At 43.7% G+C, this 27010-nt stretch overlaps 2 protein-coding genes across 6 annotated transcripts in view; both read left to right on the forward strand.

Annotated features, from left to right (window-relative positions):
• The window catches only part of kmt2cb (lysine (K)-specific methyltransferase 2Cb), a 60579-nt gene extending 56937 nt beyond the window's left edge, over positions 1–3642 (forward strand). For all 4 annotated transcript variants that reach the window (XM_084008155.1, XM_084008158.1, XM_084008156.1 and 1 more), the window contains 4 exons: positions 10–126; positions 231–304; positions 1041–1149; positions 1677–3642. In XM_084008155.1, the coding sequence (XP_083864281.1) occupies positions 10–126; positions 231–304; positions 1041–1149; positions 1677–1769 (393 nt within the window). In that variant the 3' untranslated portion in view covers positions 1770–3642. The remainder of the gene's footprint in view (positions 1–9; positions 127–230; positions 305–1040; positions 1150–1676) is intronic.
• A 1377-nt stretch (positions 3643–5019) lies between these two features.
• On the forward strand, positions 5020–25940 carry LOC311012923 (5'-AMP-activated protein kinase subunit gamma-1-like). Of its 2 annotated transcripts, XM_084008746.1 has the most exons (16): positions 5020–5276; positions 6427–6486; positions 8405–8660; positions 15956–16191; positions 18217–18268; positions 18874–18980; positions 19619–19700; positions 20593–20651; positions 20726–20771; positions 20860–20914; positions 21012–21138; positions 22296–22461; positions 22550–22587; positions 22702–22848; positions 22941–23034; positions 24643–25940. In XM_084008746.1, the coding sequence occupies exons 1-16, from the start codon at positions 5193–5195 to the stop codon at positions 24672–24674; spliced, it is 1641 nt and encodes a 546-aa protein (XP_083864872.1). In that variant the 5' UTR covers positions 5020–5192; the 3' UTR covers positions 24675–25940. The 2 variants fall into 2 exon arrangements, with proteins under 2 accessions (XP_083864872.1, XP_083864873.1); XM_084008747.1 differs by lacking the exons at positions 5020–5276; positions 6427–6486; positions 8405–8660; positions 24643–25940 and adding an exon at positions 11214–11611 and having other exon boundaries at positions 22941–23679.
• Positions 25941–27010: the final 1070 nt, after the last annotated feature.

Raw genomic sequence — 27010 nt, forward strand, 5'->3', positions numbered from 1 at the left:
TGTTCACAGGGCCTGGGGCTGTTTGCTGCGAGAGACATCGAAAAACAAACTATGGTGATCGAGTACAATGGAACCATCCTCCGGAACGAGGTCGCCGTCAGCAAGGAGAAGACCTACAGATCTCAGGTATTCAGCTGTTTTTTTTTTTTTTTTACTCAAATAACATTTGTCTAGAATCACCTTTTGCCAAAAACAAACGGCAACTAAATTGTCTCCTCTCTCCCCGACAGAACCGAACAGTGTTCATGTTCCGCATCGACAGCGAACACGTTGTAGATGCCTCTCGGACTGGCGGGCTGGCAAGGTATTGTGAGATTCTATTGGTTAAGGCCTTCACACACATATCCTGATGTACTAATTAAACACAAGAAAATCAACAAACGGTTGCTTTGTCATGAGATTCACAAAGGATGTGAATATCGTGTGACAAAATGTTTTTTTTTTTTTTTTTTTCTTTTTTGGAACAAGGTCGCGTTGTACAGAACGCACAAAATCAAAACACACTGTCAAGGTCAAAAGGAGTAATACATTTACAAAGGCAGTGTGAATCCACTCCTCATATAGGACTCAATAATCATTTGTCACACAGGAAAAAACATCACAAAGTGCACTAATGTAGTACATTTGTTTTTATTTTATTTTATTATTTTTTTTAAGAATTTGCCCCTAAACATTAAAGCTGGGGTATGTAATGTTGGAAAGCTAGCAAGAGAAAATAGCACCTCCTCCTGCCTCCTCTAAGTCCTCTATGTGCGAATCTAGAACTACATTCATGTTTTTTTTTGTTTTTTTTATTCTGCTACATCCATATCCCCCTCATATCGCCCCTTCACTTTAAATATGTGGCTATACGTGAATTTGTATCAACATATGACAATAAGTTAAACTGCATTTTAAAAGATCAGGATTTTCAATAATCCATATTGTAAGAATATAACATCTTTGCCACCTAAAATGGAACGTAGAACTACATTATTCAAAGTCCTACAATGTTGCGTGATATGTAATAAACCTCTTCTCCTTTCCGTTCTGCTTTTCAGATACATCAACCACTCTTGTGCTCCGAACTGTGTCGCTGAGGTGGTCACGTTTGAACGGGGCTACAAAATCATCATCAGCTGCAATCGTAGAGTCGATAAAGGAGAGGAGGTGAGTCTTTTATCTTCTTCCATCGGACTTCTTAAGCCGGGCTCCCACTTGAATCGGGGTTGCATCCCATACATGAGGAGAATCTCCACCAATGTTCTCTAATCAAACACGCTACACACTACTTATATAGGCATTCATCCTCCTGCCATGTTTCCGTCTCTCCGATTTCCAAAAGGAACAAAGTAGATTTGTTTCGCTCTGGCTTCTGGGTTCACGCTCGGACGACAAAAACGACAAAAAACAAAAATCACTTCTGTGTTCTTACCTGTAGCACTTTGATCATAGCACTGTTGTTCTTAAGGTATCCTTGCTGAACAGCTACTACTTTAATCAGACGAGGACCTAACACTTTATCAGCAGTGATATGTTGTGGTTTCTTTCTTTCCACAAATGTACTTTTTGTAAGTCGCTTTGGACAAAAACGTCTCCTAAATGCCCTAAATGTAAATTTTGCATGAATGATGTTAAAAGCGTGTATAAAAAAACCGTGATGCTCAGAAAGTGACGTCGTCCTCCTTGTTTTCCAGCTGTGTTTCGACTACCAGTTCGACAGCATGGACGGTTGCCACAAGATCGCTTGCCACTGTGGAGCTCCTGACTGCAGGAAGTGGATTAACTGAGGAAAACAACAACAACAACAAGAAAACGACAAACCTAAATGCATTCCTTTGCTGAAGCGTGTGGATGCTGTGATCTCTGCACAGAGACAATAAGGCTTCACATTAAAGTGATTTTTTTTTTTTTCTTTTTTAAACGAACGAGCAGAAGGCCCCACCCCCACCCCACCACCACCCCAAACCCCCTCGGGAGAGATGAAAATGAAATTACGCGTTGGTTCTGGAGATCGTGGATGAAATGGGCAGAGGAAGGGAAATGTGACCCGGTAGCAGGATGTGACTCGTGCCATATGTGAGGGGCTCTGTTGAATGAGACGCCGCTCGTCCGTCTGTATGTCTGCGTTTGTGTTGGGTGTACATGGGGGTGAGGATCCACCAGCGAATGAGAAAGCACTGTGCAGGGTGCGGCCTTATTGCTTACTAAGGGCAGGCCCTTTTGTTTCATACTGTTAATGTATACCGTATGACTAAATGTAGACATCACTGAATGAGGAATGTACAGCAACGAATACCGCGAAGGGAATATTAACTTGCACTAAAAAAAAGAAAATAAACAACAAAAAAAACCCACACACACACACACACGAAATACTTTTAAAATACTTGATTCCATGAGTCAGTTTTATCATAGGTCTCTGTCATGTGATTTGTGTGGAATTCGAGAGGTTTTTGTATTTATTACTGAGTGAATGAATTTTATTCTCAAAATGATGAGATTGAGTTAAAGAAGGCTAGATTGTTTTTGAAGATTGAGGAAGACATGCTGTTACTTTTTTTGTATAAATGTACATAAAGAAAACTATAGGAATAACCGACCAAATACTACCTTAACCTTCTTGATGTTTGGGTGTTTTTAAATTGTTTTTGTTCTGTTTGTCATTGAAATTTATTTAAGATGGCCGTTATTTCAGTTTGAGAGTATATATTATGATTATTCTGTACAGAATTTGTAATATAACCACAATAATTCACAAAGTATTTTTGTTGTATTAAAAGTAAGGTATTGTAGCGTAGTGTTTTGTGACTTACACATGCTTTGACCACTCAAAAAAGAAAAAAAGAAATATTTTTGTTGACTAACGTAACGAGTTATCAGTTACAGAATCAAAAAAAAAAGACAAAAAAAAATCTCTTCAAATAGTAAGAGATCAGCGTGATCTGTTTGCTGTTAATCAGGTTTGATTTTAAAGAACTGTGAATTAGGTTTTGAAACCCAAAAATGACTTTTTAACTTTTTAACACGAATAGGAACACCGACTTGTATTTACCTGTTTTTTTGTTTTTACGTTGCTTTGAGGTGCAAACGTCTAATGATATTGCGAAGTTAGACGGACCGGTGTGTGACGGAAAGAATCGTAATGGGGAACTCGTTTGGAACCCGTAGGTCGATCTACATTTTTTTTTTTTTTTTTTTTGGACAGAAATGGCATTCTCCTTAATCAGAAATATTTCTTATACTGACACTTCACAAGTCACGATGCTTAGAGACGGAAGAGTTTTTGCGTGCACAATTTCAAGTCGACTGTAAAATTTTGGAGACAGTCTTAGAACTTGTAATGTATATGGCATGTATTTTTTTAACTTTCCGAAGACTCAATTGTATATATTTTCTCAATGAATGGTTGTAACAAAATTGTTTCTTGGATATTTTTCTTCTCTTGTATGATATTACATCATCCTGCCAGTGTGTTTGTGCTACATTTTCTTGGTCGTGTAGTCAGATTTTTTTTCCCCCTTTTTTTTTTTTTTTTTTCTCTCCTTTTTCTTTGTTTTACTTTTTTTTGAAAATGCCTTTTGAAGTGTACAGAGTATGAGGTTTGGAGTTTGTGGAATTGAATTTAGAAACATTTACAAAAATAAACTATTTTACATGTTAGCAGGTTGTGTATGTGATATCAATGATTAAACATGTTTTTATATGTTTAAATATGAACAAATTAAGCTGATGAGACTCCTTTTTAGATGCAGGCAAATAGACCTGTGACCTTTTTTGGCTTGTGACCCCTTTAGTACAGTAGATAACGCTTAATTTACATTTAAACCGACATACGGTATCTTGATTGTGTTTTCTCTGACCAACACTTAAAAACCCCAAAGATATAATTGTCATAGAAGACTGAGAGAATTAGACGGGATTAGCTGGAACCAGTCAGTTTGGCTGAACTTTTATTGAAAATCAATTGAGTCAATATTAGGACACTGTATGTGATGCTGTGTTGTTTCTCTTCTGTATCTCTTTAATCATCTTGCGAACCTCTCAGATTCCTCCTGATAGAGGTGGACGGTCTGGAAAGAAACATATTTGACTCATCTTATTAATATTAATGTCGTTTTTATTAAATAACCACCGGCTTGATACACATTATTAGATAAAATAAATAAAGCAACTCAATACAATAGCTCCATTTGCGACAGTTGTCTTTGCTAACTTCCTCCTCCTTTCCCCCCGAAGGTAAACCGAGGAGTTCCTCAAGGCTTTGTTGTGGGTCCCTTTTGCAAACACACTGTCGCTGTAACAATGTGGGTTTAAGTAAGTCAAATTGTTCTTATTTGTCACTCCTGTTTCCACCAAGGATCGTTGCTCTGGCTCCTGCTGGATTAAGAGGTTAGTTTTAAGATCCTGCTACAACCCATAAAGCACCTTCAAAACTGTAATTCTTTCTACAAGTAGCTAAATTGTTGGGTCCTTACATAAAAGCTTCACAGCTTCACTTCAACAAGAATGAAAATATATATCAAAGATGACTGGAATCTTCTTACTCCTGTCCTTTTAGAGTCTTTTATGTTGCTATTGGTATTAATAATCATATTATCGTGATAATTATTCTTTTCTTAGCCCATTTGTTCCATTCTTGTTCCATTCTTGTTTTATTCTTGTCCATCAAACCAGTGAAAATCTGCGTCATACTGCCCTCTGTTGGTGAAGCATGTCTTTACACGCCTCCCACTGGCTGGTGTTATGTCGAAATTAGCTCCCCCTTCAAAACCGTGTTTTCCTGGCTGCGCCCTCCAGATTTTTTATCATTATTATTATATTCCTTTGTTTTGCCGCCGCACAAGGAAATTCGATTACCGTGTTTTGTATAAAAAGGCGTCCTGTTTTTTTATTATTATTTTTTTTTACCACGACTGACGGAGTGCTATCTTCTTTTTTTCTCTCTCTCTCTCTCTGGCGTGACGTCACCACGCAAGGGGGCGCGGACTGCGACACAACACCTGTAAACATTCGAGGACGCGGACGCGTCTACTTCCTGGTGGATGAGCAGCAGCAGCAGCAGCAGCCGCACCGTCAGTAGCGTCAGTAGCGTCAGTGGGGCAACCGAAGTGAAGGTGGAGGCGGCTTGTTGATGGTCTGCAGTCGCGACACACTTTCTTTTTTGTTGTTGTTGTTGTTGTTTTTTTTTTGAAGAAGAAGAAAATAAAAAAATGGGAAGCACGGTGATGGAGTCCGGCAAGGAGAGCTCAAAGAAGACTCCGAAGAAGAGACGAAGTCTGCGGATTAACATGCCAGTGAGTCGGCGAACTAGAACTCATGGGGCTTCTTGCTGTGACTGTTAACAAAAAAAAACGGGGTTGTTGTTGTTACTTTTCATGAAATGTAGCCGTTATTAGCCGTTTTGTTTGTTTGTTGTTGTTGCGCCGAATGTACCCGCACGCGACCTACGAGCGCGCGCGTGATTGACAGCTCTGTCTCCGTATCGCGCCTTTCCAGTTCACGTGTGCTTTTTTTTAATATTATATTTACCAAGACGTCAAAAAGAAAACTGTTTTTTTTTAATAATTATTATTTAATTATTATAATACACATCAATGTAATTTATCTGTGCGTTTAAATAATATTAATATCAAGCAGGAAAAACTCACTGTACTGATTTAACCTGATTCCCAGTTGCCTCTATTCATCATTCACTTCATGTGTTTTTGTTTTTGGGGTGTTTATTTGCCTCCAAAGACAACACTGATACCGCAGACTTTAAAAAAGCGTCTGTTTTTCAAGGTCAAACTCCTCCTCCTGCTTAATCTGCTCGCAGCTCATTTGTTTTGTCTAATAGAATAGATAACAGCCTGGTTGCTGTGGTGCTTTTAAGTGGATGGCATCCATCACATCCACCACCTGCATGCGTCACCCAACTTAATTCAGTTTTTTCCACGATGCATTCAATGTCCTGCTGTGTAGATTAGAAACAAATCACAGTCCCACCCCCCCAACAGGAAGTAAGCAACACCACTGTCGTTGTGACGTTGGAGCTTTCTCCTCCATCACATGAGCTTCCTCCACCTCAGCATGATGGAGACGCTGATACAGGGTTGCATAATACATATTATTGGAACAGGTTTGCATGGTCACCTAATTATGCAATCAAACTGGCTGTGCTGCTGAGTCGCTCCCGAGTGGAATGTAAAACAGGGAAAGTTATTTGTATTATGGGTTTTCACTTGCAAAAGATCTCCGCGTTGCCGAAACATGTTTTTCTTCTTTTGTTTTTTAATCGTTGGACATTTAACTCAATGAAGAGGAACAACGAAGTCACAGAAAGAGAAGGCCTTCATGTTTCCTTGTTATGACTTGCAGTTTTTCCTGCTTTCCATCTGTGTTCCCAGTAAGTTATCTTCATCCTTGACGCTCAGAAACTCTGTTTTCTTGTTGTTTTTTTTGCAGGATTTCGGTGCGTTTACTTCCCCGCAAGTGGAGACGAGTGGCTCGCCCCAAAGTGTGACGGTACATGATTTCTCCTGTTGTTTGTGTGCATGTTTTTCATGTTTTTTTTTTAATGATTTATCTTGTCTTGTTTATTTGGCTTTGAATACATTTAGACTTGGTCGAGCAAAAATACTCCTCAAGGCCATTCCTCGTGTTGTGCCAACCCTCGCTGGCTTACAGTAACATTACGCCCACTGTGTCCAGGCGCAGCAGGATCACATACAGGAAATTGATCTTTCAAAAAAGGAAAAGCAGCCTCTTCCTACTGTCTGCTCTGATTCACTTGAATGGGGAAAATCCACGATCATTACTTCACATCCACCTCACTAATAACATTTGAGACATTCTGGATTAAAACATGCAGTCACTGTCATTTATATCCAGACAGAAAAAAAACACCCTGATAGCCGTTCACTTGCATAAACAGGCTCTTGCACAACTGCAGACTTGAGTTGCTGGCAAACAGAGAAGATGGGTGTGTGCTCTCGCTCTCTCTCGCTCCCTCAGATTTGTCACAGGATTGGTTTGCAATGAATTGTGAGCATGAAGTCGGCCCAGCGTCTCTGCAAATATCCCTCCGAACCCTCGTCAAGTCGACCGGACGAAGCCATTCTTCCCCGTTTTGATCTCATTATTAGGAGTGCAGTGCAGCGGCTCTTTTTTTGTGCCCCTCGTGAATCATCTTTCTTTTTTTTATGCTGGTTTTTAACGGCCCCTAAAAATTCTCCTGTCACATTTTCATCATGTAAATACACCCTCGGTAGCTGCTTCACCGTATGAGATGCCCACAAACGGTTAAAGGATTTGTTGTTGGCACATGCAGAGCAGACAGCAGCCAGCAGCAGGAGGAGGAGGAGGAGGAGGAGGAGGAGGTGCCCTCTGTCTCCAGCTACATTGGCTGCCCGTCTCTCCTGTTTTGTTTTGGTATCCGCGCTGCAAACAGGGAGCAGACTTTTTTTCTCTTTACGTGATATTGACGTTTCAGAGACGAGCTTAAAAACACAGAAACATCCTGATGAAAATCCTCTTGTTTAACTAGAGAACCTCACGGTGCCGGTACTGACTCGCCTCCAGGGTGAGGCCGTTAAACGTGCAGCGGGACGTGGTGTTTTTTTAGAGGATGAATGAGTTATGTGTTTCATAAGAATCATTTCAGTTGCTAAACATTATGAATGCAGCATGAATACGGCTCTCTGTTGAGCTCTAATCGCATCTTATCAGCCCTAGATTTTATGCCTTTGGTGCTTTTGAATAAAAAAAAATGTTCTCCAGAATGCAAATTAACTCCAAAACAAGTGGAAACTGTTGAAGAAGAAGAGCTCACTTGTTAAAGTAAGTCCGTCATCAATATCATCGGTTTCTCAGTAACTTTTATAGATCCTGAAAGAACATTTGCCTTCTTGCACTTTGCACCATTTTATCTCATTGGCTTTTTAGGAGATACCATCAAGAGATAGAATGTGTCTGCAGAAGCAAAACAGTGTTGCACATGTGGAGGGAAAAAAAGAGGAAGCAACCAAAAAACAGCGCAATCAGCTTGTCGTTTTGCAATAAATCTCTTCTCTGCATGTCAGGACATTGTTTGTTACATTCTCGCTGCAGAAACCACGCTTTTTCTTTTTGATCAAGGTCTCTTTTATTTTTCATATATTACAAACAAAAAATATACGATTCACACATGAAATAGTCAAGTCTAACAAACAGACTTCACCTCAGGTACTGGAAAACAGATTTCAATGCATCCATATTCAAATATGAGTTTTCAGATTCATACATTTATAATTAAAATATCTAGGTTAACAAAAGAAAAAGACAACATAAATAAATAATAATAATGATAATAATAATAATAATTAAAGAGAAAAAAACACAACATTTGGGTTCCATAGAAAAACCCCACATTTTAATATAAAACCTCCTTCTTATTGTCTCTCAGGGGGAGCGTCGGATCCGGTCAGCCAGCCCCACCAAAGGAGCGAGGAGCCCAGCCGGCGCCCCCCTGCCCCCGTGTCCTCAGTCGGCCCCGGTGCAGTTCAGGACCAGCTCAGGGTCCCCCAAAACCATCTTCCCCTACCCATCCAATAAGGACTCCCCGCCCAAGTCCCCCCGCCGCCTGAGCTTCAGTGGTATCTTCCGCTCCTCATCCAGCTCCTCACCTGCGAGCATCAAACTCTTCTCCAGAACCCGGAGAGGTGAGTGGGTTGACCTCCAAGTGCATTTTGGGACTTTATTAAAGCGTGAAGATTAGATTGTAAAGGAAGTAGGACATGGTTGATGAAGTGTTTGGCTTTCCTGCTGCTTGTACGAGTCGAAGCCACATACAGGAAACCTGCATCTGCCTGGTTTGAGTTCACAAGTTCAGATTTGTTTTGGTCGATATTTGATCCTCCGCTGACAGAACCCGCACAAAACTGATAAAAATCGTGTCACGCAGCATTTTTCTGGGTTACACATGCTGCTCATTGTTGTGCCAATAAGGAAGTAGAAAGCTTCCTCGTGGTGGAAAGAAAAATCCACTGTTTTGTTTTGCTTTCAGGCCGTCGTGGTCGTGAGCCTGGAGATTATCTTTTGTTATCTTCGTCATGAACAATCGTCAACAAGCTTCTCAGGGAAAAGAAAACGCTTCTTTGTCTTTAGCCTCGACTTCCCAGCGTGGTCGTCTGCATTTCAGAGCCAGTTTATTAGATTCAGGGCTCCTACGGGTGCTGGAAATCCTTGAGAATGCTTGAATTCTAGTGTGGTTTTTGAAAAGTGCTTGAATTTGACTTTGGAAAAGGTGTGGGAACCCTGTAGATTACGTTCCAGGCCTTGGCGTCCCACACGTGGAAGTCCAGCCACATTCTCCCACATTTAAAAGTCATTGATGACATCACGGTGGTGCGCGGTGGAAACGAGGCAGAACAAGGCCTCGTCTGATGGAGAGCAGACCTTCAGCTCTCTCAGTGTCTCCGTGTGTGTGATTATTACGTAAAACAAAAACCAGCCTGTTCCACATGGAAAACAAACCGCCTCGGCTGGAAGCGGCATCAAACGCCACGCAAAGGATGACTCATGTGTTTTTTTGGCACGTACATACACACCCCATTCTTCTGTTTCCCTAGTGCAGGGTCAGTGTGGCGGCGGCGGTCGGTGTAATCGCTCTGCCGGTGCCAGACCTCGGGAGTCGGCATGCTTCCTCTGCAGTTTGTTATTGATGGTAACTTAAAAGATGTGGTTTCAGTTTTAATGATAATAGCAACCATGTTTGCAAATAAGCGTCACACAGCGACTGAGTGCATTTCTATTTTTGTGAGTGGGATGTTTTTGTAGAGACCCTACTTTCACCACAAGGGGGTGCTGAAGGCAAAGTGATTTAGTTCTTAAACTAGCTGTACATTTTAGTTTCTTTACTATTATCAGTATTTTCTGTTACTGTTTCAGTAAAGATTTTTTGGGGGGGGATTTTATGTTCTTGAAGATGTGATTGTAGTTTATGTTGCACAATATTTCTGAGCGTGAGGAGCATTTTTATCCATATTTGCTGCAGATATGATGAGAATGTCTTCCCATCGCCTGGACATTGTCGGTCTCTCACGGCTGGAGGCAGCTGTGGTGTGTTCATGGCCTTATCTGGAAGTGACCAGACTCACATACAACCATGCAGAGTACCCCCCCCCCCCCCCCCCCCCCCCCCACTCTTACTCTCTGTTGCTACTGTGTTCTGTATGTTGACAGTCAATAAAAGAACCAAAATCCACACAGCTCAGACCTTACAAGGGCAGGATGCATGTCATATCTGAAACTTAGCAACCTTCACTACAAACTGAAGTGAATTTGGTTCCATTAGGATACCGGAAACATGATTATTCCGGTATCACGGGATGTTTTGAGGTCACCGGTTTCATCATTGATGTTTCGTATTGGCCACTGACCCGCCGGGTGGCGACGTGTTAATGGAGATCAGCGCTGGACGCGCTGTGGTCTAACGTAAGCGGTGAGATACAGAGCGGGGCCGTCGGGGACTCTGTTACGGGTCAGGGTGGATTCAATGGAGGCTTTCTGATCAGCTGACATGGGAGCTCCCCCCTGCTGTCCTTGGTGGGTGTTTGGGTGGAGGAGAGGGGGGGGGGTCGGTCGTAAAGGTCAAGACCCCCCAAAAAAAGTTACAGACAACCGAATGAGCTCACAACCACAGACTCTATCTGTGGTGTTTTCTGTTCACCGAGGGTTAGTGTGAAGACGGAGTGAGACAGATGTTGCATCGGGAGAGAGGGGGGGGGGGGGGGAGGGAGGGAGGGAGGGAGAGGGAGGGAGGGAGAGAGAGAACGAGGGAGGGAGAGTGAGAGCACTGTGGAAGGGAGGGAGTGAGGGAGTGAGATAGAGAGAGGGAGGGAGGGAGAGAGGGACAGCGAGCAGTGGAATGGAGGCGGGCTCATCTGCAGCTGGAGCCAATCGGCGATGCTTCCTTGGTGGACCGGCGTCCTTTTACAGGCTGCTGACATGCTGCTATATTAAAGAGACGCCTCCCACAGCTGCACCTGACAATTCACAGCACTGAGGGGGGGGGAGGGGGGGAGGCACTCCGGCCCCAGTTATTTGCATCACTAGCGAGAGAGAGAGAGACAGAGAGAGAGACTGCTGAACCTGTGTGGATATCCCAGCTTTCAGCCGTTGAGCTGACAGACAGATAGAGAGACTGTTTCCTGCCGGTCGGTGGATTGTTTTTATTTATTGCTGATCTGTAAGCTTTGCCCAGAGTTGTCGTTTTCTGTTCCACTGCTGGCAGGTCCACGTAGAATGGAGCAGCCGACCATTTAGCCCTTTTCTCCTGCAGGAGACGTCCCATAGATTCTTCATCAGTTCAGTAAGAAGACCTCCGTCTCCTCCAGAGAGACTGAACACCTTCAAACACCGATTCTCTCAAACCCGTGGACATCAGTCGGATGTTACTTTTTTTCTTTCAACTTTCTTCATTTTTAGCAAAATGAGAGTTTGGTAGTTTCGTCTCCCTGTCGTCATGCCGATGGTCGTGGTCCAATTCAGCCTGGAACCCGCCGCCCGCCGCGTTTCATGAAGAGGTTCGGCAGCCTGAGGAGGAGCAAGAAACGGAAGGAGCAGGATGGGCTAGGAGGGCGGCATCAGTCCGAGTCCTCCTGTCTGTCTGGTAACGTGTCCTGCTCTGTTCACCTGCAGCCTCATTTTAAAGGGTTATTTAATCTAAATGGCAAAAGTCTTGCATAAACTGAAGATTTGTTCAAGTTATTATCAACGTCCATAACTGTTTGTTTGGCCTGAGGTTCTCCTTATAGCTGAGGTGCTGAGTTCACGTTCTCTGGTTTCACAAATGCATGAAGTATATCTGCAACGACCCGAGTGAGAAAGCCGTGACCCGAAGGGAGAGGTCAGCTCTCACTCCGCCTCGAAATACTGCACGATGCCCGATGCATGGGGGGCCCAAGTAACACGTCTCCCTTCTGATGTGTGAAGGCGGCGACCGAGATACGAGTAAATGTGTATTTTTGTGGTAATCCTGTCATCACGGTTAAGTTAATTTATAGCCACTCTGTCTGATCCGGTGTCAGTTCATTATTTCTGTCCCGTATCCTGAGGGAGTCTCTCTTCAGAATAGATGCTCCATTTTGAAAAAGACGCTATTTAAATTGACAGGAAGCGTTTAAGGTGGAAGGTAGGGGGAGCAGTCAAAAACATGCATGCCAAAGAAGAAGCTTCGACTTTGGTGCAGACCTCAGGCAGCTAGCGTTAAGTGTGAGGCGTTCAAGTGGCCCTCTATCACGGACTTTACAGCTCCGGATTTAGAGTCCTGTCATAGTGATGTACGTCCAGAATGCGGCTGCATGAGACGTAGGGTTCATCGTAAAGGCGGTATACAAGGTGGTGACACCTCGGCCTGAAACGCACGTCCCTTCCTGACATCCGGTTGATTTAAATGTTTCTACCCTGATGTAAGTTGCAATATAACCACTAAGTGTGAGCAACCTCTTCTAATCTGCAAAACCCACCAAAATATTCAGTTTACGCCAGTAAAACCTCACAAATGTGAAGCTGGAACAAAGAAACAGGGTTCGTACGGGTGCTGGAAATCCTTGAAAACACTTGAAAAGTTGTTTGAAAAGGTCTTGAAATGTGTGTTGTATGTGATGACATCTATGATAGAACAGAGGAAAGAAGATCTCCATATTTGAGGGACTGAAAACAGCATTTTCTGACATTTCTGCATGAAAAATGACTTTTGATGATGAACAGATGATGAAAATAGTTGGTGATTATATTTCTGTGGATCTGTTAGTGGAATTAGTTTTCCTTTCATTTGTGGTCTTCTGTAAAAAGCTGTCTCCAAACATCATGTTGGTTGTTTATAGGACAATAACATCTCATTTAATGTGATGAACAAGTGACATAATAAGTAGACTGAATACTGACCATTGTGTTGATACAAATATGGAGTTTACCACAGCTGGAAGGTGCTGGAAAAGCATGGAAATGCACCTTGAAATGCTTGGAAAGTGCTTGAATTTGACTTTTGGAAGGGACCCTGAAGAAAGAACCTTTAATGAGTTAATAGCTACACACTGATTTTGTGTGAGTGGACTAATTGATTAATTGATTCTGACTGAATAGTTTGCACAATGAAGCGATGTGGAACGGACCGTTTCCTCTTATTATCGGGCGAGAGATTAACTTTTTAAACGAGTGCATCTGATCATTTGTTGGTGTTTTCTTCGGTAGCTTAAATATTACACACAGTAGAGTACTGTGTTTGTATGCCATGTCCTTTGAGCCAGGCATCCATTTGCTGTTTCCTGTGTGGTGTCTAGCTGCCGAGAGAGAGAGACCCGGCCCCGCTGTTATCTCCTCCTGTGGAATGTGCCACAACAGCGCGGCTAAAATAAGACGGCTGCGCCGCCGAAGCCGAGGGGCGCCGGAGCACGCCAACTAAATGTCAAGAGATAGTGTGGAGTGTGTTGGACGGCCGAACCAACACGCTGCTCTCCAATCGTCTCACTTTGTTAGAATTCTCTACAGCTGAGGTCTTCTTTTATATTTCTATATTTCTAACTTTCACAATTTGACATTTTATAAGTAGGAATATTTATATTTGCTTATTAAAGGTTGTTTTCATGTTATAATGTTTATTCTTGGACATATTTTAATTATTAGAAGAAAAAAAGGTTTGGGATCAACCCCTTTAGATGTCAGGGACCCCCTGAAGCAAGTCTGTGGTCCTCCTAGGGGTCATGGACTCCCTGAAGTAAGTCTCTGGACTCCCCTAGGGGTCATGGACCCCCTAAAGTAAGTCTGTGGACCCCCTTAGAGGTCAGGGACCCCCTGAAGTAAGTCTGCGGACCCCTTTAGATGTCAGGGACCCCCTGAAGTAAGTCTGTGGACCCCTTTAGAGGTCAGGGACCCCCTGAAGTAAGTCTGTGGACCCCCTTAGAGGTCAGGGACCCCCTGAAGTAAGTCTGCGGACCCCTTTAGATGTCAGGGACCCCCTGAAGTAAGTCTCTGGACCCCCTTAGAGGTCAGGGACCCCCTGAAGTAAGTCTGCGGACCCCTTTAGATGTCAGGGACCCCCTGAAGTAAGTCTGTGGACCCCTTTAGAGGTCAGGGACCCCCTGAAGTAAATTTGCGGACCCAGCTAAGGGTCAGGGACCCCCTGAAGTAAGTCTGTGGACCCCCTTAGAGGTCAGGGATCCATTGAAGTAAGTCTGCGGACACCCTAGAGGTCACGGACCCCCTGAAGTAAGTCTGCGGACCCCCTAGAGGTCACGGACCCCCTGAAGTAAATTTGAGGACCCAGCTAGGGGTCACGGACCCCCTGAAATAAGTCTGTGGACCCCCTAGGGGTCACGGACTCCCTGAAATAAGTCTGCGGACGCCCTAGGGGTCACGGACTCCCTGAAATAAGTCTGCGGACGCCCTAGGGGTCACGGACTCCCTGAAGTAAGTCTGTGGACCCCATAGGGGTCACGGACTCCCTGAAATAAGTCTGCGGACCCCCTAGGGGGCACGGGCTCCCTGAAATAAGTCTGCGGACGCCCTAGGGGTCACGGACTCCCTGAAATAAGTCTGCGGACGCCCTAGGGGTCACGGACTCCCTGAAATAAGTCTGCGGACCCCCTAGGGGTCACGGACTCCCTGAAATAAGTCTGTGGACCCCCTAGTGGTCACGGACTCCCTGAAATAAGTCTGCGGACGCCCTAGGGGTCACGGACTCCCTGAAATAAGTCTGCGGACCCCCTAGGGGTCACGGACTCCCTGAAATAAGTCTGCGGACGCCCTAGGGGTCACGGACACCCTGAAGTAAGTCTGTGGACCCCCTAGGGGTCACGGACTCCCTGAAATAAGTCTGCGGACCCCCTGTTGAAGGTCTCTGCTCCGTAGCATTCAGAATGTGTGAAGTTCTTTCAAAGTTACAGATGCTTCTGTCCTCCTTCATTTAGAAGTACACACACTGGTTTCTTCACCTTTTAATGAGCCTGAATGCTTTTATTTCTCATATATGGGATGATTCACTGACTCTGATGGTTTCCATGCCAACGGCTGAGTCCTCATGTGACATTGAGGTGCTCTTGGCTGTGATAAACGTCAGCTGGGGGTCTCATGGCGGAGGTCTTGTAACGCGAACCGCTCGGCCCTCCTCGTCACTCTTTGTCGGGCCCTCAGAAATATGTCGGGACGGCGTGAGTGTCCCGTGTCGCCCTGCGGGACACCGTCTGACGTGGGTGAAGAGCATGTGGGGGCGGTCATGTGACCAGACACCTGCAACCCGACACCGTGGCAGGAGGAGCGGCGTCGCAGCTGACCGCCACGCCGGCTCTTAATGCTTGTGTTGTAATCGGCCGACTTACTGTGGTGGGACACGGGGAACAGGGAGAAGATGACTATCATTCACTATTGATCCATTATTGATCGCTTGTTTTTTTTTGTTTTTTTAGAGCATTCAGTGAGATGAGTTGAGCTTCAGAGCGACGTCAAGGGATTTTCAACAGCTGTTACTTCACTGCAGAGTTATTGAGGAATACAGTTCAATATAATTAATTACTTAAAAGATTAAAATAGATAATTACATTAACATATATATATATATATATATGTTAATGTATGGCTGTGTGTGTGTGTGTGTGTATATATATATATATATATATAGATAATCTGCAGTAAAAGCACCACAGTAAATCTTAAACATGCTGTTAATTGTTATTAAAGTTGATGTATTTTCTGCGTTTCCAATGCGGCTGCATGTTAGTGCATCCCCGCCTGTCAGCGACTCCTGAGGCTTTTATCTCTGGCATCTGTGTCACTTCTCAGTTCCCGGGACTCTCTCGCTCCCCGATGGATCAGATATGCATTCCTCCTCCGTTATAGCGCGTGACGGCATCGATGGTATCCATTGTAGCGCCACCGAAAACGCAGCACGGACCGGCGTCCAGCAGGAACCAGAGATAAGTGAGGTGTGATATCTTGTTGTTTTTATCTCCTCTCGCAGCCTCGGGGCTCTCCACGCCGCCGCCGCCCACCACCCCGACGCAGGCGCCCAGCCAGCCGCCCGTCTTCACGCAGGAGGCTCAGCCCGGCAGCCCCGAACGCCGGGAGGCCAGCTCCCGATCCCTATCCCGATCCATCTCCACCCCTCCGGACACGGGACAGCGCCTCAGCCTTCCCTCCACCAAACCCCCGATCCCTTCCTCGAGCCCCGGGTCGTCTTACTCTACCTCGCAACCAGTGAGTCACCTTTCTCTTTTTCAAGACGCCGTTTGGAGTCCAGCATTCCTGGGATTTATGATTTGAACTTCCAACGTAGTTGATTATTGAGAGATTTCACATCACGGGTACTTTAAAGGTCACCTCCATGTTTAGCAGAGGGACACACGAGTGAACAAGTAATGACTGAATATGTGAATTCCTTTAAATAGGTGAGATATTTATTTGCTTTTCCACTGAATATGTGACTAAATGTTCAGGTGTCTTCGCACCACGTCAGTATGGGGAACGCCACGCGGATCACAAGGCGTTCACACTAATAGTAGTCATGCGCCGCTTGACTCAGTGTCATAAGTCTGCACTTGGACGGCGGTGAGCAGGAAGCACGAGTGATGCTACGGCTCTTTAATTCAAGCGTCTGCGTGTCGACAGGCCTGCGTTTGCACTATTTGCAGCCGCAGAGTATTAATATTATCTCTGGCTTTGAAGCAATATCTTACAACGGCGTTAGGTGTCAGACAGACAGGAAGTAGTTGAGGGTTTTTATTTGGGGATTCACCACAGTGTGGATGTGGTACCAGATCCCCCCCCCCACACACAGCTCGTGTGCACATTCAATGAATAATCATCTGAAGGGCCTCGACCTGTCTGCTAAGAGTGATTGTGGATTCTGGCTAGAGAGGCTGAATCAATATTTCATCGCCTGCTTGTATTATGTTTTAACACCCAAGGACTGCTGGTGGTTGTGGTTGGTGGTAGTTGTCCTCTCTGTGGCCCCATCCCCCCCCACCCTCCCTCCCCTCTGCATCATAAGGGAGACCAAGTAATCTTCTCATACTCTACTCATTTTAAAAAGCTTTTAATGGATTTGTGCATCATCTGCTTCCCTGGAGTTTGCTGTGACACCAAAGTGCAGGCTGCGATGCAGCAGGGCAAAGATTTATGAAAGTGCAGGAGCAGGTTTTTTTTTTTGTTTTTTGGCGAGAGGAAGCGCTGTGTCACCATTGCAGTGCGACGGCTGGGGGGGGGGACCTGTCTCGCATCCCAGAGCAGGTATACAGTCTTTTCCTCACACTGCTGCAGTGGCTCCTTGTGTATACATAATGTATATGTATGTATGTATGTATGTATATATATATATGTATATGTGTATATATATATATATATATATATACACTACTTTAAATATACAAAAAAGAGTTCAGGCTTAATTAACAAGCAGGCTTTTGATTGGCTATGACGCAGCATATTTCGTGTGTGTGTGTGTGTGTGTGTGTGTGTGTGTGTGTGTGTGTGTGTGTGTGTGTGTGTGTGTGTGTGTGTGTGTGTGTGTGTGTGTGTGTGTGCGCGCTCGTGTGTGTGTGTGTGCGTGCGTGTGTGTGTGTGTGTTTTGTCAGAAGAAATGAACCCTAAGGATGTGACGAGGCATCCCCAGCTTCTTGCTGCTAAGCAACGTAAGGGATTTCCTAATATGGTGAAGCAGCCAGGTTGCACGGAGGGGGCGTGTCCACAGAGCTCGGGGCTTCCTGTTTTGTTTTTTTCCCCCCTCCACGCCGTGTATGAGAGACTTCGTCCCCCGGTGAGTGTGTGAGTGTGTCGTTCGGCGGATTCTAATCAACAACACACTGGTGTGATTTATCGATTTTTCGTCGCGCGCCCCCCGTTAGCGGCTTGAGCGGCGCGTGCTTCCCTACTGCAGCAAATGGATCAGGACTGTTCCACTGCGAGGTTTTAAAGGGGGTGTGCGCGCGCAGGCTAATAATAATGGTGATGGCGTGCCAGTGAAGCTGCGGCTCCACAGCACGGTGTTTATGTCACGTTGCTCGCGTTTATTCGTGTGGTCGGTGAAACGCCGGGAGCGCGCAAACGTTTTCTCACTCTCTCTCACTCTGCGCGTGTGCGTGTGCGCGGTTGTTTTGGTGTTGTGCGCACTCGGCGTGGTCACAGTCTGCAGCGCCGCCGGGGAAACGCTGCTGCTGCTGCTGCTGCTGCTGCTGCTGCTCACTCCCCGGTTCACAGCAAAGTTGTGTTGCCTTCTCTCTGCAGGTCTGCGGTTTATTCGAAGGCATGCTGGAGAAACTTGAACTAGATGATGATGGTAAGTGACATCCTCTCACCCAATGCTCTATTTATTTTCTGTTTCTATATTGTTTTAGTAGGGAATGTAAATGTGACTTCATAACATCAGGATGTCAAAGATATTCCAGCTGTTTCTCCTTTTTGTTAAAGCAAAATCATTTGAAAATGTTTAATTGATAAATGAGGACAAATACCTGTTAGACTTCCATGCATTTAAAATGTTCAACAGGCCTCATATCTGCCTTTAATCGTGGTGATTAAGAGTTCTTGTCCTGCAGCATGTGAGGCTGAAACAATTTAAAAAGTATTTTTTATCTGTTGAAAGGTAATAATGACACACAAATCCCAAATAAGTGTCTTAGAAAATGCTAATTTGTCTTGACTTTCAATGAGGCATCGTTAAATCTTCATTGTGGTTGGTCAGTAAACCTCCTCTCCTTGACTGTCGGTGTTTTTCCACTGTTTTTCCTGCTCGTTGCTGCTAAACTATCAGCACAGCAAAGTGGGCCGTAAGTGGTGCGGAGCCGTAATGGTTGTTAATTGTTCATGATATATCTATTCCCTGTGAGATTTCTCCTTCCTTCTAAAAGTATTTCCCCCTTTTTTTTTTTTTTGTTCCTACAGCTGCTGAACCTGAGAGTGATATTTACATGCGCTTCATGAAATCCCACAAGTGCTATGACATCGTCCCCACGAGCTCCAAGCTGGTCGTGTTCGACACGGCGCTCCAGGTGAGAGCCGGAAAAAAAAAAGAGACATTCAGCCAAAGTTAATGTTCAGTAAAATAAGATGTATAAGAGTCTTTGCCTCGGAGCCGGTTCCCGACCATGAGATGGTTGAGGGGGAAATGGTCATAAAGCAGTTAAACATTAATCCTGAGGAGGTCTGGCCTCTTTGATGTGTAGATATTCAACCTCTAAAATCCCCCCCGAAGCTCAAAGTGGAGTTTCCTTATCTGAAGAAACAGAAATGCTAAAAACCAACATAGTTCACAAAATACACCAGTCTCTCTTCAAACTGGGAGAATGTGACGGGAAGTCATCAGATGATGATGATGAAGGCTGCAACCAAAGATTGTGTTTGACATTAATTTGTCATTTTTAAGCTGGGAAAGAGCCGTATAAAACCTATGTATTATTATTATTATTATTTCCCCTCTACTTAATTGTTTATTCTAGTTTATGAAACTTCAAGAAAACCGTAAAAATAATTCCCATCACAAGTTTGAATTTACATAAATATATACGCTTGGACCGGTGAATATTTGTTTTTTTTACTTGATTTAAAGAAGATTTGCTGCTGATTCATTCTCCATCGATCAGCTAATGGATGGATCTGATTGATTGATTTTTTTATTCCAACTTGGCAGGTGAAGAAAGCCTTTTTTGCCTTGGTAGCCAACGGCGTGCGAGCTGCTCCACTATGGGACACCGAGAAGCAAAGCTTTGTGGGTAAGGACCCCAAAAACCTGTTGCAAAATTAAGTTCATATTTTTTTTTAATTACATACTAAAATATTTATTTTATAGTGTGTGGTAAGGGTTTTTTAATTTTTAAAGAAACGTATCACATTTTCATGGTTTGTTTTCTGATATTTGTTGTTCAGGTCTGAGTTAGGTTGAATAAATCATATATATTTCGTAGTGCTTAGACCAAATAAGAGGCATAAAGGCTTCCATACATTTTGCACATTGCAGATTTGATTGCTAATCTTTCAATCAAATGCCATCTCCAAAAAAAAAAAAGACTTGAAGCTTTGCAATTCAATGTGAAATCTGCAAGAGGAATCATGTTTAGATGCCTTTTTTCCTTCTTACTTCTATATCTTTCTCTCTAGTGCCTTTCTAACAATTGGACGTGCAGTCTCTACATATTTGAGTCCATTTCTATTTAGTAATTCCTCCTGCTGTGCCGGTGCGTCATCGCTGCATGGAAACAGAGGACAGACTGTGTGTTAATGCTGCCGGTCATGTCTTGTGGAGTGCAGCGCCATATCGAGCAGAAATCATTTGAGCCGTCACAAACCATTAAACGCAGTAATAACTCCTGAACTCACCAGAGAAAAAATATCATAATTTAAAAAAAAAAAGCCCTCTCTTGTTTATAGAGAGCGTTAAAAGCTGAATCGGTGGGCATTCGGCTTTGTTGTGCTGTTTTTTTTCCCCTGCAGAGAGTTTATGGCGAGTCAGTGTGATGAATAATAAATGCCAGGTCAGCGTGAGGATAAAGGGAGGGGGGGGGGGGGGGGTTGGACCACGCCCTTGTCAGCGCTGTCTCTTCTACCCAATTGCACAAATCGCTGCATGTTGTTTATAGATGGTTTTAATGCTCGTTGTCGTTGCAGGAATGCTGACAATCACAGATTTCATCATCATACTACACAGATACTACAAGTCGCCGATGGTAGGTAACGTTTGCACGAAGACCCCATTTTCCCCGGTCCTCGAACCCGACATCTCCATCCTCTTGTGTTTCAGGTGCAAATCTACGAATTGGAGGAACATAAGCTTGAGACGTGGAGAGGTGACGTTACCGAAGCATGCATGATATCCTGTTTTATTCCTGTTTTTCTCAGCAGAATGTAACTTTAATAATGTATCTCTCGCTACAGAGGTTTACCTCCAAGCAACATTCAAACCTCTGGTCAACATATCACCTGATGCAAGGTGCGTCGTCTCCACTATGAATAATGAATCTCTTTTTTTTTTTAACGTATGCTGGCAAATTTGTATTATTGTGCTGATTGTGTTTGTTGTGTTGCAGCCTATTCGATGCAGTGTACACACTCATCAAAAACAAAATTCACCGCCTGCCTGTCATCGACCCCGTCACTGGGAACGCACTTTATATTCTCACACACAAGAGGATCCTCAAGTTCCTCCAGCTTTTTGTGAGTCCACACACAAACACCCTGCTGGTCTGCATTTTAATCCACATGATGGATGGTTATGATTACTTGGGTCATCGCATCTCCACACTTGCTTTTGTCTGCTGCCCCCTTGTGGTCAATAAAAATATGCCAGTACTTAAAGGTCCCATATTATGAAAACAGGTTTTTATTGGTCTCACACCTATAAACTGGTCCTCCATGAGCCTGTCAACTCCCAGAATGAGGAGCGACTCCTGCATGGTCTCTGCAGCCCCACCCACTGGTATAACGGCGCTCCTACAGGCTGTTGAGATTCAGCTCCCGTCGTAACATAACGAAGGGAGTGCATAGACAAACTCCTCTGATGATAGGAGATATCCGAGAGGGGGCGTTCATCACCGAGGTGAAGTTCGGTGTGTCCTGCGGTGAGACAGCAGTGAGATAGCAGTGTTACACAATGTCGTCGCTCAGAGCTAGACACACAGATTGCTCTGTTTCTGGTTGTACAAATCAACATAAGTGTTTATATTCTGTCCTAGCTACAGAAGAGACAGTGGTTGCATTTCATTTTTAATGACAATGTGCCGGCTACGGTCCGTGTTAGCTTGTATATGTGTGCTAACCACTTCACATCAGACCTCGTAAAAGGATCTGTCCCAACCATACGGGACCCAGCAACTTCACCTGAGACACATAGGCGAGCCATATCGATACATCCACCGTAAACATTGGTGCATGCTACTGCTAGCGTAAGCGGCATCGTCTCTGTCTCTCTCCAAGTAGGCGATGACAGACGGAGCTCATTAGCATTTAAAGGTGCAGACACAGAAACAGCCTGTGCTCAGGAGAGCTCATTTGAGCAACTTTTAGACAGCTGAAATTCAGGACCACGGATGGGTTTGGGGCAATGCATATCGAAAACAGTGTTGTTGGACCTCTGACAGCTGTGTGGAATTAATGAAAATCAGTATAATAGGGGACCTTTAAATTAAGTGGGTGGTGAGTTTCCTGCCTCATTGTGTGTGTGTGTGTGTGTGTGTGTGTGTGTGTGTGTGTGTGTGTGTGTGTGTGTGTGTGTGTGTGTGTGTGTGTGTGTGTGTGTGTGTGTGTGTGTGTGTGTGTGTGTGTGTGTGTGTGTGTGTGTGTGTGTGTGTGTGTGTGTGTGTGTGTGTGTCCAGATGTGTGAAATGCCAAAGCCAGCTTTCATGAAGCAGACTCTCGGGGAGCTGGGCATCGGATCGTACCACGACATCGCTTTCATCCACCCGAACACGCCCATCATCAAAGCACTGAACATTTTTGTGGAGAGACGAGTGTCCGCCCTGCCGGTGGTGGACGAGTCGGGTAGCAACACAAACAAAATAACAACAAAATAATACAAAATGTACTTTTTTAAAACATTTTTACTGGAGTTCTTTTTGTTCTCTCGCAGGCAAAGTTGTGGATATTTACTCCAAGTTTGACGTGATTGTAAGTTGACCTTTCTACTTCTTCTGACTAGTTTTTTTTTTTTAAGAGACAAAATATTACATATTATATTCCAAATGTTGTTCCATGCTTTGTTGTTGTGATGTCTGTGTGTAGAACTTGGCTGCTGAGAAGACGTACAACAACCTGGACATCACGGTGACGCAGGCTCTGAAGCATCGCTCGCAGTACTTCGAAGGCGTCATGAAGTGCCATAAAATGGAGACGATGGAGACCATTGTGGACAGAATAGTCAAAGCTGAAGTGAGACTTTGAAGAAACAACATATACATGCATGTGCTTTATGGAAACTGAATTTATCTGTGTATTTTGTGTGTTTTTTTTTTTCTCACCAGGTGCATCGGCTGGTGGTGGTGGACGAGCGCTCCAGCATCGAGGGCATCGTCTCCCTGTCGGACATCCTCCAGGCCCTCGTGCTCAGCCCTGCAGGTATAGATGCTCAGCATCGCTAGCCCCAACTCCCCCCTCAGTCCCGGACCCTGAGCTCCCCTCCCCCTCCCCCAACCCGCCCCATCCCCCGTCCCAGGTAGGAAAAAACACCTGTTTGACTCCTGGCTGGTTGTCGCCTGTAGCCTAACGCTGCCTGGCTGTCCTGGCTGTCCTGATGCACGATGTCGTGTGAATTTTGACTTGTGCATCGTCAGGAAGTTGTTTTTTCCACTGTACGGCGGATTCATAGCGTGAATAGAGTTGAGCAAGTCGGTGTGTCGTGTCTGTATTTGATACGTTTATGCAGTTAGGGAAATCAAGTTTAAAAATCAATTTTAGAGAGACGAGAAATGTGATGCGATGTGTTGGGAATTAGAATGAAATAAAAAAACACTCCACAGTTTGGTAATATGGATGCAACAAGAACGGAGGATAAAAATGAACCAAAGTTATATTCCTTTGTGTGTTTATTAATTAAATATAGTCCGTAAACTACAGCGCAGAGCACAATTACAGCAAACTGTCTTAATGCCAGGAAACTGGAGTTTAACTAAACTACAATTTGTTTTTTGTTTTTTTGTGGCTTTGCCCCCTGAAGCTGTCAGTCTGGTGGGATTATATGTTTACCAACTCTGTCCGTGACACGTGATGATGAGTGCATTTAATTTGAAACCTGTTCTTCACAGTAAAAAAAAATCAAATAAATGCAAAACTGCGCTGAAGTTCTTCCCACAGTGGTTTGAATCCCGCATGCTGGGTTTGAATGTAAATGAAGTCTTACTTATTATAGATTCTGCTCGTTGATGTTGGTAAATTGCAGTTACATCTACTAAAAGCCAGTCGCTCCACTTTGATGTCTTGCATTAACACGCTTTAAAGCAAATGACAGATGCCTGCATCCTTATTTATTTTAATGTTGTTGTTGTAGCTGCCGTGTCACGAGCCGTTATCTCTCTGCTTTAAAGCATACATTGTGTTTCAACCCAAGCTTTATTGAAATGTTTACATAATTAAACATTTCAATAAAGTTAGAATGATAAATCTTATTTTTGAATCTACATGTCGGTTTGTGGTGCACATGAACAGCCAGGTGACTTTTGTTGACCTTATTGCTGGTCAAGTAGGGAATTATGCAAATGAATGTCATTAAGATTTTGTAGCGATATTGATTTGTGCAAATGTTTTGGTAGAACATATGAAAGTGTGTCTCACCAGAGGTTTATTCTATTGTTTTAATGCATAAATGGAGAAATATCCTTCAGGAGAGTTTGACAAAAAGGTTATGTACAATTATTAATGATGAAAATGGTGTTACTTATCTCTTGTTCCAACTCTTCTTCTTCACCTTCACCTTCTTTGCCTTCTTCTCCTTTCTCTTCTCATTCTCCTCTTTCTTCTCCTCTTCTTCTTCTTCTTTTCCTTCTTTTTATGCTTTTTCTTCACCTCCTTCTTCTTCTTCTTCTTCTTCTTCTTCTCTTCCTTTCTCTTGTCGTTCTTCTTCTCCTTCTCCTCTTCTTCTCCTTCTCCTTCTTCTCCTTCTCCTTCTTCCTCTTCTCCTTCATCTCCTCCTCCTCTATCTCCTCCTCTTTCTCCTCCTCCTCATACCAGATGCCTGTAAGGAGGAGAACCTGCCCGAGTGAGGAGGAGATGGAGGAGGAAGCGTCAGCCGGACCGGAGATGTGGTGGGAGTGACCAAGTCTGGTGGTTGAGCAGATCCGGTCTGAGCAGATCCGGTCTGACCAGATCTGGTCTGAGCAGAGCCGGTCTGGAGGTCCCAGAGACGACCTGTAAGGGATGCACTATAGAGGCTTGGAAACCAAAGAGTTAGACCGCAGAATGAAGTGGACTTCCTGCACTGAGGACTGATTTTCTGAGTGTATTTTTTTGTTTTTTGTTTGAACACTGATCAGATGCACACACACACTTATACTGTATTTATACACACACACACACACACACACACGCAGAGATGCATTGTGGTCCCCTGCTGGGCAAAGGTGGGAAAGGTCTAGACTGCTTCTGATGAACTAGAGCTTCACTGTTTTGGGTTGTGTAGTTACAGATCATGCTGCTGTCAGCTGGTACTGGATTTCATTCTCAGATGCGACTTATTATTTGGTAAGAAAAGCTACACTTCACCAACAATGTTGCCATTTTTAACCGTTAAAAACAAACAAACCGATTTGCCAGTGCCAATATGACGGGATCGATGCCCCGATCCTTATCTGTGCCTTTTGTTGCCCTCGCCCACTCATAACTGACAGTATTTGTGTCCTTTGACCTTTTTTTTTTTATGGTCAAATGAGTGCAATTATTTGGATTTTTTCTTCTTCTTTTAAATGAGTGTGTAATACTACTACTTCTAGTTCAAAAAGTATTTTCAAATAATTGGGTCTAATTCTTAAAATATTATTATGTAAAAAATGTGTTGGAGGCAAATACAACCATATCAATAAGGATTCTATCAAGAGCTATTACTTCACATCAGTAGTCATTTAGACTTGTTGCATTTAAGCTTATCCCAAGATCAGAAAATGTCTTTTCAGATGTTTTTTTTTACATTTGCTGTCAGTTGTTTTGATGCAGAACGGCTTGGTTATCTCCGCTGTAGCGCGACAGGACTCATCTCCACCTTTTTGACTGTAAATAGGATTGTTTTCGGGAAACGTGTCACATAAAGCTTTATTTTTATGAATGTGTCGACGTGTGTGTAAAGAGACTGCAGTTTTAATGTTATTTTTGTAAATATATTGTCTGGTTCAAAGAGACTTTCTATCAGATCAACATGTACTGTAAACGTGCAAGCATGAGAAACTACACTTTCAGCAGTATGAATGTCCTCGGTTTTACTTTTTTTCTATTTTTCTGGCTGCAGAAAAATAAATGGACACTGAATGTACTTTAAAGCTGTGTTTGTTAGTTTTTATTTAACTGTGTTTTTATCTGATTCAAGGATGTTTCTAATCCCCAACCTACCATCATCATCATACTGTTATTGTAGCAATACATATTTGTGATGCTAATTGGCTGTTTACTTTCCTCCCAAACAGAAATTAATGGAGTTTTTTTTTTAATGTTTTTTTTTTTTATTATTATTTTCAGACATTTTATAAAGCAAATGATGGACATGTTAAGTTAAAATATTTTTTTAGAACATTTTTTAACACAATATCTTCACTCGCCTGATATATTTTTTAACCTGGATCCTATTTTCCCATTGTTTTTGTATCTAAATCGCTACAAATTGGTCTAGTATTGATTGGGAGCTGTAGACAGCAGCTGCTCACAGACTGCATGTGTTTTCGAGGAAGAAATTTTTTTATCAAAAGCAGGTCAACGGGAACCCTCGTGGCGTTGAGCATGGATGCCTTCTGGTCAGAAATGGATTTAGCATCCTCAATAACCCCCAATATTAGCCAGGTAATTATGCTAATGTGTGCTAATTATGACACCTGCCCAACATGCGTTAGCATCTAGAAGTTTCCAAATGCCTGGTGATCCAGAGAGGATCTACCTTCTTTGCCCGTATTCTGTATACCGTACTAACGTAAAACTTGTTCTCGGCGGTGCTTCGGTTTTGTTAAAAGTACCGTCCTGAAGTCTCGCGAGATGACGTATTGCGGAAGACAACGTTCGAAACGCGAGCGGCGGCCAGTGGCGGGTAAAGTTTTCTCGTGTCAGAGCCTCAAATAAAGTCTCTAACTGACGTTTAGCTTGTTATGTAAAACATTTTCAGTGTCGCGGCTGAATATTTGACTTATTTCGACAAGTTGGTCGAGGTGACGTGTTTACATTCGTCGGCCAACCCGTATGTATTTGAGCTAGAGGACGTAGCTAAGCTAGCTAGGGATGAAGAGGACTACAAATTGACTACAATGTGGACGAGAGGGGGGCCGAGGAGGGCCTGGACCGGCTGTTTGCGAGGCCTCGGAGCTTGGGGGGAGACTGCGGGTGTTCCTGCGGGTGCGGGGACCAA

This window comes from Eutrigla gurnardus, assembly GCF_963514095.1.
Source record: "Eutrigla gurnardus genome assembly, chromosome: 4".
Classification (NCBI taxonomy): domain Eukaryota; kingdom Metazoa; phylum Chordata; class Actinopteri; order Perciformes; family Triglidae; genus Eutrigla; species Eutrigla gurnardus.